Source organism: Idiotropiscis lumnitzeri, chromosome 1 (genome assembly GCF_059441095.1).
Source record: "Idiotropiscis lumnitzeri isolate Australia: NSW breed Sydney's pygmy pipehorse chromosome 1, RoL_Ilum_1.0, whole genome shotgun sequence".
In the NCBI taxonomy this organism is placed as follows: domain Eukaryota; kingdom Metazoa; phylum Chordata; class Actinopteri; order Syngnathiformes; family Syngnathidae; genus Idiotropiscis; species Idiotropiscis lumnitzeri.
The window spans coordinates 35,225,381-35,241,721 of record NC_142391.1 but is presented as its reverse complement, the minus strand read 5'-3'; the positions used below and the strand labels follow the sequence as shown (position 1 = coordinate 35,241,721).

At 41.6% G+C, this 16,341-nt stretch overlaps 1 protein-coding gene across 9 annotated transcripts in view; it reads right to left on the bottom strand.

Moving 5' to 3' along the window:
* Nucleotides 1-16,341, bottom strand: part of emid1 (EMI domain containing 1) — a 49,219-nt gene that overhangs the window by 7,942 nt on the left and 24,936 nt on the right. For 6 of the 9 annotated variants that reach the window (XM_088297679.1, XM_088297687.1, XM_088297754.1 and 3 more), the window contains exons 4-9: nt 4,674-4,763; nt 4,519-4,580; nt 4,313-4,445; nt 3,736-3,780; nt 3,550-3,657; nt 864-968 (exon numbers count right to left, since the gene is read on the bottom strand). In XM_088297679.1, the coding sequence (XP_088153805.1) occupies nt 864-968; nt 3,550-3,657; nt 3,736-3,780; nt 4,313-4,445; nt 4,519-4,580; nt 4,674-4,763 (543 nt within the window). The remainder of the gene's footprint in view (nt 1-863; nt 969-3,549; nt 3,658-3,735; nt 3,781-4,312; nt 4,446-4,518; nt 4,581-4,673; nt 4,764-16,341) is intronic. The other 3 variants (XM_088297697.1, XM_088297715.1, XM_088297725.1) reach the window with 3 other exon arrangements.

Genomic DNA, 16,341 nt, shown 5'->3' with positions numbered 1-16,341 from the left:
ATGCAAACTCCACACAGGAAGGCCGGAGACGGAATTGAACCCACAACCTCCGCACTGTGAGGCCATCGTGCTAACCAGTCGTCCACAGTGCCTCCGTCTAAACTGCAGTATTTATTTATTTTTGCCCTGTGGAAGAAGACAAGTTTATAAAAATGAAGGTTTAATATAGGTTCAGCTCCAGATTGATAGTCCAATTAAAATTGCAAGAGGGAAGGAGTTTATAACACAATTGAAGCTTCAACTTGTACTCGTGGGTAATACAGTTTGGAGCTCAATCCATATTGACTGGACAATTACATTGCATGGCCAACAGCAAATTTTAATCAGACATGCCTTCCTGTGGCCCTAAATGTATTTTTGACACTAATTTAAAAAATATCTGGCACCTAACTCAGATGACTGAGTGAAAGGCGGCCTACACCCTGGCCTGGTTGTCAGTCATTGGCAAAGCACATATAGAGAAAGGCAACTATTCTCTCTTACATTCACGCTGTCACTGAGTGGCAACTGGTGACTGCACAAAGTCAGGTGAGTGTATCACTACACTATCAGTGAGCAAAATGCACTGTATGTAATACACGGCTTTGGCAATTCTGGTAATACTTCCGAAACACCACAGGGTGGCAGTATTGCTCAGCAAACACCTTCCTGTTCTTTTTCCAACGGGTCTGTCTGCCTTCAAAGGGAGAGTAGTTTTACATCATTTTGCTTTAATTAACTATGGTAGTTAGATTTTATGATGGGGCCAAGTCACCATTATTTTCTTAGAAGTTAAACAGCATCATAGACTGGATTATGTTTGGAGGCTCCCTTATAACAATATTTTGATGCGTTTGTGTTGAGTGTTCAGAATCGGATCTTACTGTCTGGTGCGGGGATGCGGGCGCTAGCAGCAGCAGGTGGTCCTGGAGGCCCGGGAGGACCTGGTAGACCTCTCTCTCCTGGGAGTCCTGGGGGACCCCGCGGGCCTGAGATGACAGAGGACATACAAAAGAGAGATACACTGAACATCCAGTAGGAGGTGAAAATAAAAGACAACTTCTGGATCAAGATGAAATGGAAGATGTGGTGAATTTGCATTGCAGGTAAAGTGTGGCCGTCTTCAACCGGAGCCACAGTTGGAAATAAGACGGTAATTCAATATAGTGTCAGTTGTGTATGAATAAATCCCTTGATTCTGAATTTCAGAGATTTTGTCCCGACCTTTTGTCTGCCAACAAGGGTGACACAATTCTTTGACCCGAGTTGCCAAGGAAACAGCATAGTGACCAGTAATAGTGTAGTATATGTGATTTGGAAAAAAAATATTAAATCCATTTACGTTGCCATGTCAACTAAATTTCAAATGGAAAGTTTCATAATTAGTCGCATGCATTTGGATTCTGTACTCTTTGTCCGAATGTTTTTCCCATTGACTCAGATTTAATGTTGTGCTCAATGATTGTGCTTCACATTGCGAGGAGTTTAAATGTTTTTTTTTTTAAATTGCACGAAGCTGCCCGAGTCAATTACGGTAGTTAACATTGTAAACGTTTTGCATGGAGGCTATTCGATTCATCCATCCAGCTGCATATCTTTATTTGATTTCGTCCCATCTGAATTTGGGTGAGAAGCAGGACAAAACCTGGACTAATCGCCAGTCATTCGCAAGGCACATTTACACAAACATTCACCTCCATTTACACCTATGGGCAATTTAGAGTAATCGAACAAGCATGTTTTTGGAATGTAGTAGGATAAGCTCAGAGAAAACCCTCAGAAGCAGAGGCTCTACTATGGAGAGTAGAGCTTGAATCCAGTATTCGACTGTGAGGCAAACATGCGAACCATTAAACCACCATTCTGCCTCACATTTTAAGTCATTTTCTGATCAAACTAAACATTCCCACTGGACATGAACAAGATATCAAATATTATTTATTAAAAAGGAGCAAAGACCACAATCTTATTACCACAAACAATGAGGGAGAGAGGAGAAGATGTTTGGTGCATGTTTGTGCCATTTTTCTTTTTTTCGTTGCTTGTGCTTATGACTGACTTTGTCTGTATTTAACAGGACGAAGATTCCTAAACAAATAAACCCAATTTTCTTATGTTACAGACACTAATTCATATTAAACACGCCTGCATGCGCTCGTTTGCGTAAGTCTATACCCCCTCCTGCAGCTTTTAGAAGGTGGAAACAAGGCCATACCGTAACAATATCTGACATCATCGTTTGGATTTAAAAGGTAATGTCATCTTGTACTTTATCTATTTTTTTGTTGGGTCCAGATACAGCACCTTTCTCTTTGCTGTGGCATCGTACCGCACTTCAACTGACAGGTGCAGTCTGAGAATTATTCCTTTGCAAGCTAATGTTATTATAACCCAGATCTGACACCCATAGAGGTCATTTTCACTTAAGTTACTGCATAAGCAGCTGTGGCAATTTGGGAGCTCGCGAGGGAAGTCTGACCTATAATATGGCACAATGCTTCAAATGACCTGCTTACGTGGACCAGATATGATGTCAAAATATATTCACCCATATTTGTCACAATAATAAAAAATGACATAAAGTTCAATTGAGTCACATTTTCCCATGAACCTGTCTTAAAAGATAATTGTCTTTGCATTATATTGGACACAATCCAGTCCCATGTTTCTCTCTATAAAAAGAAGTGCAATGAGGAAAGTATAGCTTTGGATATATAATGTAGCACGGGTTTTGGGTGGCTATGAAGTAATGGAGAAAGAAAAACAATAACATCACAGCCACATGGAAAGTATAAGGACCTGCGATTTGTGTGTATATATAAAACTCATATTCATTTAAGGTTGAATTTGCAAGGTGTTACTAGGAGAGTACGTTTGTAAAAAAAGAACAAAACAAAACATTGGTCAATGTCTGGTCGTTACCCGGCAGCAGGTTCAGAACACGGGTCGTACACATTTTAGAGGCCGTTGTGATCCAGAGTGGAGGAATAACAGCGTGTGTCGAGAGCAGATGTTATGAGACACACTATTTGCTTTATTATCATTCAAGTCACAGCTGCCTTACTTTTCCCGAGAGTTGATTTATTTGAGGTCTGAATACAAAGAGCAGGTTTATTCCTCAGTTTATACTCTGATCGGTAACAATGAGCTGCAGCAGCACGTGTCGTCGCTATAATTGACGTTAGAAGCAGTCAAGACTTAATGCCCACTGGAAAAAAAAAAAATCAATATTTTAAACACCCAATTGAAATGAAACGGTCCGAATTCAGAACGATAGCAGACAAAATGTCTGGAGCATGCTACTGGTTACAGCTGGAGCTCCTTTTGGATTGACCAACTGGCTTAAGTGAAAGACAAACACCCACGAGCCGGATATCGTGGATCAGTCTTGTTTCCACAAGTGTTTGGTTAACAGTGAGGCAATCAAATGCCTCAAAAGTAGAGAGGCAAGAAATGCTCTCTCTTTCTCTCTCGCACCAAAGATGCACAAATCTAAGACAACATTCAGAATTGGTTTACTTCATCTCCAAATCCTCGTTCCGTGGTTAATATGTTCTTCGAGGCTCTTACCTGCAGGTCCTGATGTTCCCTTCAAACCTGGGCTTCCAGCCGGGCCCCTTGCGCCTGCCTCACCCCGAGGCCCAGTGGGACCTGGCAAGCCTCGAGATCCTGTTTTGCCTTAAAGGCAAAGATAGTCATCACTAATCAAACAGGCAAAATGATTTGGGTTCAACATCAACGTAAGTCCAATTTTACCATCTCTGCCTGGAAGACCAGCACTGCCCTTTTCACCCTGAGGACCTGCAATAGAAGGAATTAATTGAGCTGTTGTTAATTACTTCCACTGAGCTCCATAGCCCAAAGGCAAGAGTAAATAGTACATTTATAGTAGAAAAGATGACTGCTGGTGTAACTGGGAGAGTTCCGTGATCTGTATGGTAATATTTTTGTGATTAAAAAAACAACCGAGGATTCATTTATCGGCAATAATGTGATGTGATAAATATGTCAACCAGGCTGTATTAACGTTCGATGTAGCAGGGTTCGTGTGTTTAATTTTTTTGCAGCAGCCACAGCCAAGGTTGGGCTCACGTCCAGGAAAGAAGAGGTGAAGTGCTCGCCTTGAGCTCTGTAAGCGTGCACCTCAAATGACTCTCTTACTCAGACTGGAGGAAATGAGTGCATGTGGAGAGGTGGAAATATAATGAGCCCATATGTGAGCAGGTAGAGAGAGCAAAAAAGTTGTACGGTAACGGTGAAAGAAGTGTGAGCTCACACTGACTTCATGTCGTAATTTTTTTAACATTATAGCTCTTCACAGAAGTATACCAACCGGCAGGTCCCTGCTCACCGGGAGCCCCCTGAGCAGGAGTGGCCCCTAACAGTAAAGCGGCCTCAGGAGTAACTCTTCCTTTAGACGGATTGGGGCGTTGAGATATGGACGGCAAGGCAGTCAGTACTTGGACCTGGTGATGCAAGACATTCAAATGTGTGCCATGAAACATATTTGCGTATCGGAGCTCCCACGGGTGCACAAACCTTTGCTTCAAGCGAATTCAGTCTGTCGTTCATTGCTGTGATTCGACTACAGTTGAGGCAGTCTAGGAAACAGACAATAGTAATTGACATCCACAGTAAGGTGACGCAAGTCTTTTTTTTTTATAGGCCAGGTTTGAACACATGGTAGCTCTTACATGAAAGGGGCTCCCCTGTGCGTGCAGGTGGGCGACGTAGTGTGGACGACTTTCTTATTGCCTCCTGAGCCACCAGCTGTTTTCCTGCATCTGAAGAAGATAAAGAGACATGATGATGTCACCTCTTGTCATTTAGGTTTCAAGTCATAATGTAGTCTGGTGTGGCTTGTTTGAAGTCCTTTTCAATTTTAAGTCCTGATTACTTGTGAAATATACAAATGTTACTGTGCTCTAAGCTCGAATACAAAACGTGCATGGGATTTAGGATGATAAAAAAAAAACATTATTACATTACAGTGTCCTTGTATAAATAAGCACAATTTTACAAATGACTGTGGGTGACTTCTTTTTACACGCGTGTGACAGTCAAGAATGGAAAAAAACTGTTATGGAGACTTATGATGGAATATCAAGTTATATTTTTTAACCACAATAACAATTTCTATCTAAACCAAGTAAATATAAGCTAAGACAAGCCAATCTAATTTGTATTTCACATTTAAAATTGGCCACCACGGACCAAGGTATTCAAAAGGCGTGATAAAGGCAATACATCCATTCTCTCTACTGCTTACCCTGTTCAGCATCACAGGTAAAGTGGGAGACTGTACTAGTTGATTTGCGTGAAAAGCAGCAAAAAAATAAATAAATAAATAAAACAAATAATTAAAAAATTAATTTAAATGTTTATTACCGATGTATAATATCTATGACATTGTTGATATGCATTCTGGAACTGCACGTTCATAAAGGGACATTCCGTGCTGTTAGGCACCGCCTCTAACGGTCAGGAGGGATGTCTCTGTCCCAGCTGACTGGTCACCAGCAAATTAAGAAGAAAAAAAAAACAATCACAGGGAGAACATTCAAAGTCCACACCTCTTCACTGTGAAGCAGACGTTTTAACCACGACGCTACTGTTGCTGTCGTGAGTTCAAACTCGACGATCAAAATAAAAATGTCTCACACCAAAATGCGGGTCTTAAAACGGATTTAAAACTGCACCGTGAGGCCTTCTGATGTGTACCGGCTGGGAATTCCATACATGGGAGCAACAAAAGCCCACAAAGCCCTGTCCCACTCTGAGCCTCCACTACTTCCTTGCAACGTCTAAAAGCAGCTGATCAGCTGACCTGAGTAACCGAAAGGGGAACGTGCAAGTGCAGAAGCTCAGAGGGGTGAGGCAGGTGCAAGAAGAAACGTGTAAAAGATAAACAGATACAGTGGGGCCTAGGTGTACAACGAACCTGATTTTTACCAGCAAAATGTTCAAATACGACAGCTGTATGGTGGCTGTGAACTCAACTCATCTCATTACCAAGCAAACAACGGTGTGAGAGCCAGAGATCATCAAGAGAATTGCATATTGTGTTTTTAAAATAACCACAAAAGTCTGCTAAGCTTAATGCTAGCAAACAAAGCAAAGCAGCATAGATACGCTAACAAAGTGCATCAGTGTTGTGGTGTTATAGCCCTTTTCAGTAACGGATATTTGAACACAAATGGTGGAGCAATACATGTAGACAGAAAATATAACTACACTCATTGGCATGTGTTCTTTAATCTTTGTGAAGAATGAATAATATTACTCAAACCGACTGTGGAACTGTGACTGTCTTATCCATACTTCTGTGTTATACTGCCTCCATGTGGACAAGGTGAGTAACATCAGAAGGAGCAGCACAATGTCCAGTAATAATGTGGCAACAACTGCAAAATGGCGCATCATCCTTCCTGTTCTGTCTCCCTCTGTTGTGGAATCGCGTCATACGACTTGACTGGAGTCGCCCTTTTTGGGATTTTCTTCGGACAAAAACATGACTTTGACTTGGTATCCAAGAGACTCAACTTGTCTTGGACTTGAACGACATAACTCGGCATGACAACCCAGTCAGCTTCACTTATTGGTGCGCAGTGGGAGTAGCTTCGAAGATCTTTAATTCCAATAAATGGATTATCTTCTGGATTATCTTGGCAAAACAGAATAGTGAAACGCATGGTTTGCAACTCACAGAATGAAGACACAACAATGACGTCTAGCTTCATTTGTCATTAATAAATCTGCAAAGACGGGGAAATTGACGTCACAGTTTAGCTAGCAATACGAAGACTGCTTTGGCACAAGTGAAATCTGTTCGTTACGACCGTTATGGACCGAAATGCCCTCCCCTTTTAATAACGAGGTGAAGCGATTCACCCTTTAGAAATAGCGCCTATAGACCTAGAACATTTATGCCAATCTTTGAATGCAAAAGGAAGTGAAACGGCATTACAAGTAGTCAGTTGTGGAGGGAGAAAAAAATGGGGTACAGATGTTTCCCTGCATAATGAGAGGAAAAGAGTCAGATGCCTCAGCAGAATTATACTGGCTGCTTTAGTGGTCCACGTTTCATTCAGATCACGACTACAAAAAACAAGTTCTAAACAAAAGTGGGTTCCACCCAAGACCGGCTGAGTTGTACAAATTAGGCCAGATTAATGCTGAAAAAAAGTTTTAAAATGGTATTTTTGGACAGAAGTAGAGTTGAGTTAAAATATAATGTCAAAACAATTCAGTGAAATAAATTCAATTAATCACTTAACTTTTTTCGGGGTAAAAATTCAGTTTATTTTTAGTATTAGTGGGGAAAAAATACTTTATGACTGCAATATTTGTGTGATTGAGCAAGATTGTATGACTTGATTTATGACTTGCTTGAACCAAATAATGACTTGCGTGGCGACTCGTCTTGCATGATTTTTTTTTTTCACCACAGTAAATTGTGATTTGCTTGTGACTTTTAGGTTACGACTTGAGACTTTCTTGTGAATTTCACATAGAATATGTGACTTACTCCCACCTCTGGTCGGTGTCATTGTTTTTTTAATCTGTTTTGGAGAGGTTGAAACTATAAAATGAATTTCGTCACTGTACTATTGACGAGCAATGACCATAAAATTCAGTTTGTAGTACTTCTTTCCATTATTTACTCATATCATTACCGCATGGTTGTATAAAATATAATAGAGTGCTATTTTTCTTATTAAAAACAAGTTTTATGGGAGGCTGGAAGGGATCTGAGGGTTTTGCCTTATGAGCGTGGTGACGGAATGAATTAAAATGACATCTGAAGGCACAACTGTACAATCCTTTTAAAATAAACTCTGAAATGGACAAGCAGATAAAATGGTGTAATGTGCTCTCCTTTCTGGGATCAAGGTAAAAGATGTCATATGCGTGCGTCTATAATTGTCTGTTCAAGATGTCCACTGTTTTCGTATTGCTGGTGCGAGCTTCAGCTCACTCCCAACACATGATGAGCCATCATTGCCATTTTCTTATATTCCCTGCCACTTCTGAAAGAGACAACTGTGTGCACTGTGACCTCTCGCCAAGTTTGATTTTTTATTGTATTGTTCCTTGTGCTGAGTAGTCATTAGAACATCGGAACGCCATGGGAGAGAGTGAGTAAACAATAGCTTGCTTGTGCCAAGAGAATGAGCTTTCATTCTGTCATGCCTTCATTTTATGAAGTGTGGGAGTTTGTGTTTGTGGGTTCTGGATGATTTCAGTTGGCTTTGTGGTCTTGCCAAACTCCTTTGTCTCTTTTGGTCAGGCCAGATGCTACATCCAAGTGGCTGAGCAGGGCACTTCATTAGCAACCAGGAAGTAGTACTTCCATGCCTTCTGTCACCGTAAAAACACCTGCAGCTATGTGTTGCAAAGGTCAAGTTCATTAACGTATTATTGCAGTGTAACGTTTCAAAATCTACTGTATCCCTTGCAAGTGAAAAAAACAAAAAACAAAGGAGATGAAAATGAGAGCTTACTGTCCCTCAGGGGAAAAACATTTTGGGAAGTTAAGGCAGAAAAGCATAACATTTAGAGTGATTACCCCCAAAAGTGGATGGTAATGGTATGAAAGATACACAGATCAGATGGTTTGTGGGAAACTGAATCCCTTTCCTCAATCCTCGCTTATGATTTTAGTCTTTTCGCTCGTGGGTATTTCTTATAGGTAAAGATGGATTTAATCAGCGTAAGACTTCTCTAAAATGTGGCAACCTCCTCCATGTTTAGATAACAATGTCAACCATGCGGCAGTCAAGGCAAACACAAACTTGGATGTGTTTTACATTCTGCAGTGACGCGCTATGGGTGTGTTTATGCACAAGCCATGGCTGGTTTTAATTACCAAAAATGGGAGAGGAAACGTAGACATCACCCCTTGCAAGGACTGCTTCGCTTTCTCATGCGTTTGAACCTCAATTTCCCCACCCACACATGGGTCATTGTGTGAGCCATAAAATGGATTTGGCACAAGGACAAGTGTCTCCTTCTTTTTACACAATTACTCTCAGTCTTGTTATCATCAAAGGTGAAATAAATCTCTTTGCCAGCTCCTGAGTGAGGTCAATGAATGGCAGGAAGGACCACTGTGAGGCCTCTCATGAGGTCCAACATCATAACGTCATCATGGGATGCTGCAATGCATGGACATTCAGTGTTTGCATCTCTGTGGGCTAATTGCCCCAAAAAAGGGGTGGGCGTCAAATAAACGTGTGAATATATTTGGCCTCTTGCCCTCGCGGTGCACAGAGCCCTAATGAGTGAGCCAGTTAGGGATATTCATGAAAGAAGTAGCGTTGCTGTGAGTTCAGTGGGCCAGAGGCCATCCTGCCCTTGGCTCTGGATCTCTGCTGTCTTTGTCATTTGTTTGTAAACACTGCTTGAATTATCACTTTCTCTGCTGCAGCAAAACAGAGATGGAGATGAGTGAAGATCACAGTGACTGCCCAGAAGAATGATGTCCTGTACTGTGCGTTGTATCCTATAGTTGAAGATGTTGCATCGTGATTTCAGCGAATATCTCCTCTCGCCTCAATTATCAAACCTCAGAGGGCTTATTAAAAACTCATGACTCTTCTGCCTGTGGGCTGCCTTACGTCATGCATGTAGCTAAGGGTGAAGGTCAGACAGAGAAACGAATCGTTTAGCCAGAATCTCACTAATGGGCTTGCCAAGCCTCCTATGGAGCACCTGCAAATACAACTATTTTGTAATTAACGTGTTTTTCAGACTATAGATGGCTCTGGAGTATAAGTTGCGTTTTTTTGAGACCAAGCACAGTTGAGCTTGGCCTCACACCAAAAATCTCTCTTCCTTAATCATGGGTGGATTTGAAAATACGCTCCCAGCGCACACTGCTTCACTTCGACTATTCGGGAACTTGACCGCATTGTTCAAATGTGCTGTTCGGTTTTTCAGAGTGCCCCAAAAAAGGAGTGCCAGAGTCCATTGCGTCAGGCAGGAAATAATTCAAACGAGCTGCTGATAACTTTATAAAAGTGGTCCCCAACCGGCGCATACAAGTCCATAACTTTAGCGGACCAACAACCGCCGGGCTGGACTTGGGGTGCGGGTGTTGGCTGAATAATAAAATTCTACAACAGCAAACGCAAATCCAATGCGTTGTTTTAACCAGTACAGATTGTAGGTCAAGGCTTTATAAAATAGGCTGCGATTAAAAATTAATTGGGGAGGAGGGTGCATTGGCTGTCCCAATTTACACACTCACGGAGTGATGTTAGGGCAAATTTCTGAACGCACACCATATTGACGGCCGAAAACTTACAACGTGATATATATCGCGTATTTCACAACTGGAGCTGTAAGAAAGCGCTTTCAAAATTAGCAGGATAATAAAAGACAAATTAAAACACATAAACACATATACAGAAGATACCAGAAGAACAGCAGAACAACAACAGTCTCATGTTGAGTCGAAAGCTAAAGAATAAAAATGTCTTCAAACGTCTTTTAAAAGTGGACTAATATTTAATGGAAGCTCATTCCATAGGGAAGGAGTTTTGCTGAAAGTTTGGATGATTGTGGAGATCCAGCATAATAGGGTAACGCGGGCAGGACCTGTGTGTTTGCGCAAAGCTCAACACACACACACACACACAAACGTGCACACGCACTACAGCACGCAGACACAGCAGAGTGTAAAGTTCCTGATCCATCTCTGTCTGGTCAATTAGCTGAGCTCAGCGCTGCAGCATCATTAGCGGGCGCTGAGGGTGTTTGTCTCTGTCGCTGCACAGCCTTGGACAGGATGAATAGCATTGCTGCACTGTGCACACACCCACAACTCTGGGACGAGCTGAACAAAGCGGCTATACGGTATACGCACTTTTAGCGGGCTCTTTGTGTCATCACTTTTAAAATGAGACAAAAAGTCAAATTGAAGTGCTTGTGGATATTCTTAGTTTTCGAGGTCATTTCTTTCTGAGGGAAGGGGCACTGATTCGATCACAACTGGACTGCTCTGTATGTCTAAGAAGATGTGTCGCTTAATCAGTTCAGACAGGACAGACCAACCTGAGTTAGTGTGGAAAAACCAACTATTGATGCTCCAAGTTAGTCACACCCCACCACCAGAATCAGTATCATTCCTTTAAGAGGCAAACGATGCCTTGCAGAGAGGTCTCAAGTCGTTGGGTGGAAACTCCTTCGTTCATATATTGTTCCATTCAGTTGTAAAAATTTGAAGTGATTTGATTTTCTTCCCATTCTTATGGTTTTGCGAGATCTAGCTTCACAGGTTACTTGCCATGGAGCAGTTCAATGCCCATAAAGCTTATCAAACGTGTACTCAACTGCAGTCAGGGACGGACATAATTCTTGCCTGGTGTCCGTTTTGCAACACGGCTTCAATTGGGCAGCAATGGGCAAGGGAATGATCGTCTCACGAAAATTGTAAAACCTAACTTGTCAAATGATACATTTCGAAAAAAAGGGGAGGCTATCGATAATCTTGGCATCTTGTTTAGATTTTAATGCAATTTTTATCATTTGATCATCCGAGTGTTCCTACTGTGTCTACAATGCTGTAATTGTGTGATTCAACATCAGCAATAAAATCATTCCAATTGTAGTCTCTCTAAAACTATTTTTATTTCAATTTAAATATGCAGTATGCTGATAGTTTTGATAAAATTATTTCATGAAAACCACGTCAATGGCTTGTACACCTGTAGCTCTGGCTTACTGCTCTGCACATTGCAAACCCAGATCTGAACTTCAGTGTTTATTTTGTTTTCCCATGGTAATACATTTTGTTAATTAGGTGATAGGCACACTTCATCATTTCTTTCCTCCACAAATTGTCAGAACCGCTTTCCAGCCTGAAGGTGGATTCTTAAGCGCTGACACAGGAAGAGATGTTAACAAGGTATTTATTATGACCGTCAAGCAAAATTACAAAATCACTATAGGGAGTATTCTCTTATCAATTTCGTATACTATTAGGTTTCTATAATTACAACCGCCGGAATAGACGGAACGAAAAACGCTAGTGGACGCAGTCACACCAGGAAATAAATCACGAGATAACAAAAAGCGCTTGCAAGGCAAGGAAACCGAAAAACGAATAATTGCTTACCACGAAAGGGTTAAGACAAATCCAAATGCGAACGATAACAAAAAGCGAGTCGAGAAGTAGCTGGTAGTATCAAACAAACAATAAACCAAAAAACACGCAAGAGCAAAAACACGGAACCAATCACGACAAGAACAAGAACTATGAGCATGAGCATAAGCAGAAGCATGAGCAAGGCAGGATAATAATCCGACGCGGGTATGACCGCGTCGGTGGCTTAAATAGTCAATAATCAGAGTCTTGATCAGTTGCAGCTGCGTGGCTCGTGAGCGCATCTCGCTCGTGGAACGAGCGTCGTCGGACCACGCCCACTTAGCTGCAACCACGACAGACGGATCGTGACACAAATGCTAGTCTACATCCTCTTAGTTGGAGAAAAGGTACAAGCCCACACACTGGCTAGGCTTCACTGTAATTACAGGTGAGAGGGAACGTGTGGTCACATAAGTGATCCCCAAGGAAAACCCAAGTTCAACTAAACAGATACTTTCCAGTATGTTTAAGTCGGTTTTGAAAACAAATGCACATGGAAGCAGCCGTATCTGCATGTGACCTGCTTTACAAGTGTAAGAGGAGGTGTTGCGAAGGAAGTCTCCAAGACCTTGAGGTGAGAATATGGCGGGTCAGAGAGGTCCCCGCCTCCAGCACACACATCTCACCTCATCAAGCAGTTCGGACACTTGAGCCAAGGCAGCGTCTGGTAAAATGTATGCTCAAGGATACAAATAATGCCTCAAAATGAGGTCCACCTGCACATTTGGTTTAGAGTCAAGTCAACTCTGCCTTTGACAAAAACTATAAAGGTTAGATTTGATTAGTCCATATGAAGCAGTTCTTCAACACTGCAAACTACAGTAACACTAAAGGGTGTTGCCCTGCTATATTATTGAACACCAGGAGGACAGTAAAACACAAACAAAATGAGCGCATGCACGCAGCGGCTGCTGCTGTTGGCCACGACTCATTCCCACACACTCACATGCAGACTTGCAGAAGTCACACACCACTTACTAGGCTCTGCGTCTTCACTCATTCATTCCCAGTCATTTGTGGCACAGCCAATCAAAGCTCCAAATTTCTGAGCGGTCCCAGTGAACAAGTGCGCACTCTAGAGTGTTTCCGAATACGCCCCTTATGTGTAAGTAAGTGAAAGTCTCACCCCTTGTCACTGCCTTCATAAACACACACGGGGTACATCTGCAGCACATAACATGAAGACAGGAATTTAATTGTGAACTTTAAAAAATAATATCTTCTACACCAAACACTTCCGAACACATCTTTTTGGACTTTCTGGAAAAGAAAATGATCTTTCCAATTTTTAGCTGTCAAATAATGAGCTCAGACAATAACTTAAGAGGTCGTGGTTCAAGCTTTTTTACCCCTATGGTCAGCGCAAAGTGAATGTGATGCTATTTTGGGCTTTTGGACAAATAAATCCCACTCCTCCTGGGACAATTCTCACATATGTCCAGCCCATGCAGATGTGCTTAAACAGCAGCCTGTAATCTCTCACAGGAAAGAGGCGGTTTCCCACCTCAAGCCAGACAGAGCTGTCTTTACCTCACCTTCCCTCTCACTCTCCAGCTCTCCATAACTCGCTGTTTTTCCAGCACATGCCTTTGCTGATGCTGATGGCACTGAAAGGCTCGCAGTCGACCCCCTCCCACCAGCCGGCTGTGGTGTGTAATTACAGAGCAGCACCAAGCCCGGTGGTCAGACTGGTGGGCTGACTGCTGACAGGCGTGCTTGTTTGGCTATAGACATGAGTTCCCATTGGCACTTGCAGACAGGAGCTGTGGCTTAGGTACAACCTCTCTGCACAGGATGCCTTCCATAAATCTTTCCCCTTTCTCTCCTCATTCTCCCACTTCCTCAGAAGAGGGTTTTCCTTCAGGGAAAAACGCCCCATATGGCCTTAGGCCAGATGGACGGGAATACCTGCAAAAGATACTAATCATGGGAAAATGGAGCACTACCGACAGCTACCGCCTTCTTGTCTAATTACTAAGCAGGTAGCCCAGCCTCAATGCTTTGTTTGGTGGTGGTCTGTTTTCTGTAAGAGACAGTAAATGTTGTCTCATGACTCATTTGAAGCGAAAACAGAAACTTCTGTTTACATGACAATGCCTTTCTTTTGTAGCTTAAAAATGTTGTTCAGTGTAAGAAATTGATTTGAGTGGCACCCAATAGAAGGTGAATGCAAAACCTTCCCGAAAGTCGCAGCATTAATAATTACCAAAATGTTTTTTGTATGTTTCTGTAATGATTAGTACGTTCATGGAGAAGCTCCTCAAATAAAATGATCATTTTAATGATAAAATATTATGATTACTGTTATTGGTTAAACAATTAAAAAGCAGTCAAGCACAACCTGATTAATAACTCCAATTATAGATATTTACTTGCAGTATAAATTTGCTGTCGTATTTGAATGATAAGCTTAATTTCAGAATAATTTACTTCTCATTAGTTTGAATTCCCTGATTTCTGTTTAAAATTGCAAAATGTTGTATGCTCAATTAAAAATTATATGACTCTGCATTCAACTTCCAAATGATGCTGACAGTTGTAAAAAAAAGATTATTCTTGAGTCATGAGCTTTGTAACTAGAATACAGCAATAATTTACCTGCACTATCAAATTCGTACTTCAACAATCCATTTTTCTATGCTGATGCTATTCAGAGTCATAGGGAGTTGGAGCCTACAACCATTTGCGCTCACATTCACACTAGAAAGAAGAAATCTGGACCTGAACACTCACTCTCTGAATTGAAGTCAGTGAACCACGACAGTGTCAATGCTCCCTGTGAGTGTTTTCATTTTTGCACTTGTGAGTCAAGGTGCACCTACAACTCAAACTGCAACACAGACAAACGGTGTCCAAAAGACGTTTTCGGATATAACCCAAGAATATATATTTATGAATAGCATTTATTTATTTTATTTATTTATTTTACTAAAATGCACAGCATCAACTAGCATCGGCTCTGGCATTTACATCAAATCCAAGAATCTTAAGTGTATTTTTTATTATTAGCACTTGCTGGTGCCACGGTCTTACCAACAATCAGTGAGTGGCATAGAAACCATTTCTTAATGCCATGCATGGCAACATAAGTGTGGTTCATGTAAAGTGGCTAAAGTTAGCAATGGGCACATCGTTTGAATTGAAGAGTTTCGTTTGAATGTGGTGGTGCAGCCTGCGCCAACCCATCCAGCAGTCTTTAAACATTTCCTGCACTTTAAAGGCGCAGATGTTTAATAAAAGTGTGTGACATACACACTTCACTTTTATTAAGAGAGACAGACACCTGATGAATGCCGACTTGGTGACCCTGATCGACCTCAAGCGTTCAGTCTGTGTCTCTTTCAAGAAGCGGGCTTGGCGTCTCGTCCAATAATGCGAGACACTTTTCCCTCTTCTTTTGATCGCGCGGTCACTTGGGGAAGCATCGAAAACAGGAAACCACACACCCCTCTGCTGGTTTGGTGTGGCAGGGAGGAGGCTCAGTGTGGGTAACCTCTCCATATAAAACACTCACGACACACTGCGGCCTTGAATCCTCCGTTCTTAACACGCTGCCACAGCTGGCCAACACGCAACGGCTTGAAAAACAACACGGACCAGAAAAAGCCATCCAACATAAACACACCAAAACAATCTATTTCTTGCTGTTGAAATATATCTTGAAGCTGCACTCTGGGACTAAAATAATGAACTATATAAATTAATGTTGCTGTAGCTGGTTGAGTTTAACTGTAACTTTTCTTGTTTTCACAGTGCTTCATAATTTCATCATTCATCGTTAATCCTGCCATCTGGAAACACGGACAACTTCGGCTGTGAAACACAAACAGTCTGGAAACCTGACAGGTGATAATCAGGCCAAAAGTTGAACAAAAATGTTTCAGCGTAACCAAATTGTTTTGCGAGTAATCCCCGATTTCGCAAAGCAGCGTTTACTATTTACACAAGTGCTCTTTTAAAGTCTCATGTTATCATTCTTTCTGGTACTTTTATAACAGGAGTGTATTATTTTTAGCCCTTTTTATACGTCGTCTCAGAGGGAGATATTGTGTGTTTTAACAACACCACATTTATTTGACAGCTGTAGTTGTAGATTGTAAGAAACGCCAACATTTAGCAAACCATGACCACTATTTTTGTTTCTTGGGTAGCAGCTAATATTTCTCCGTCAAAAGTCCAAAGTTCAAAATGTGAAAACCAAAGCCAAGGAG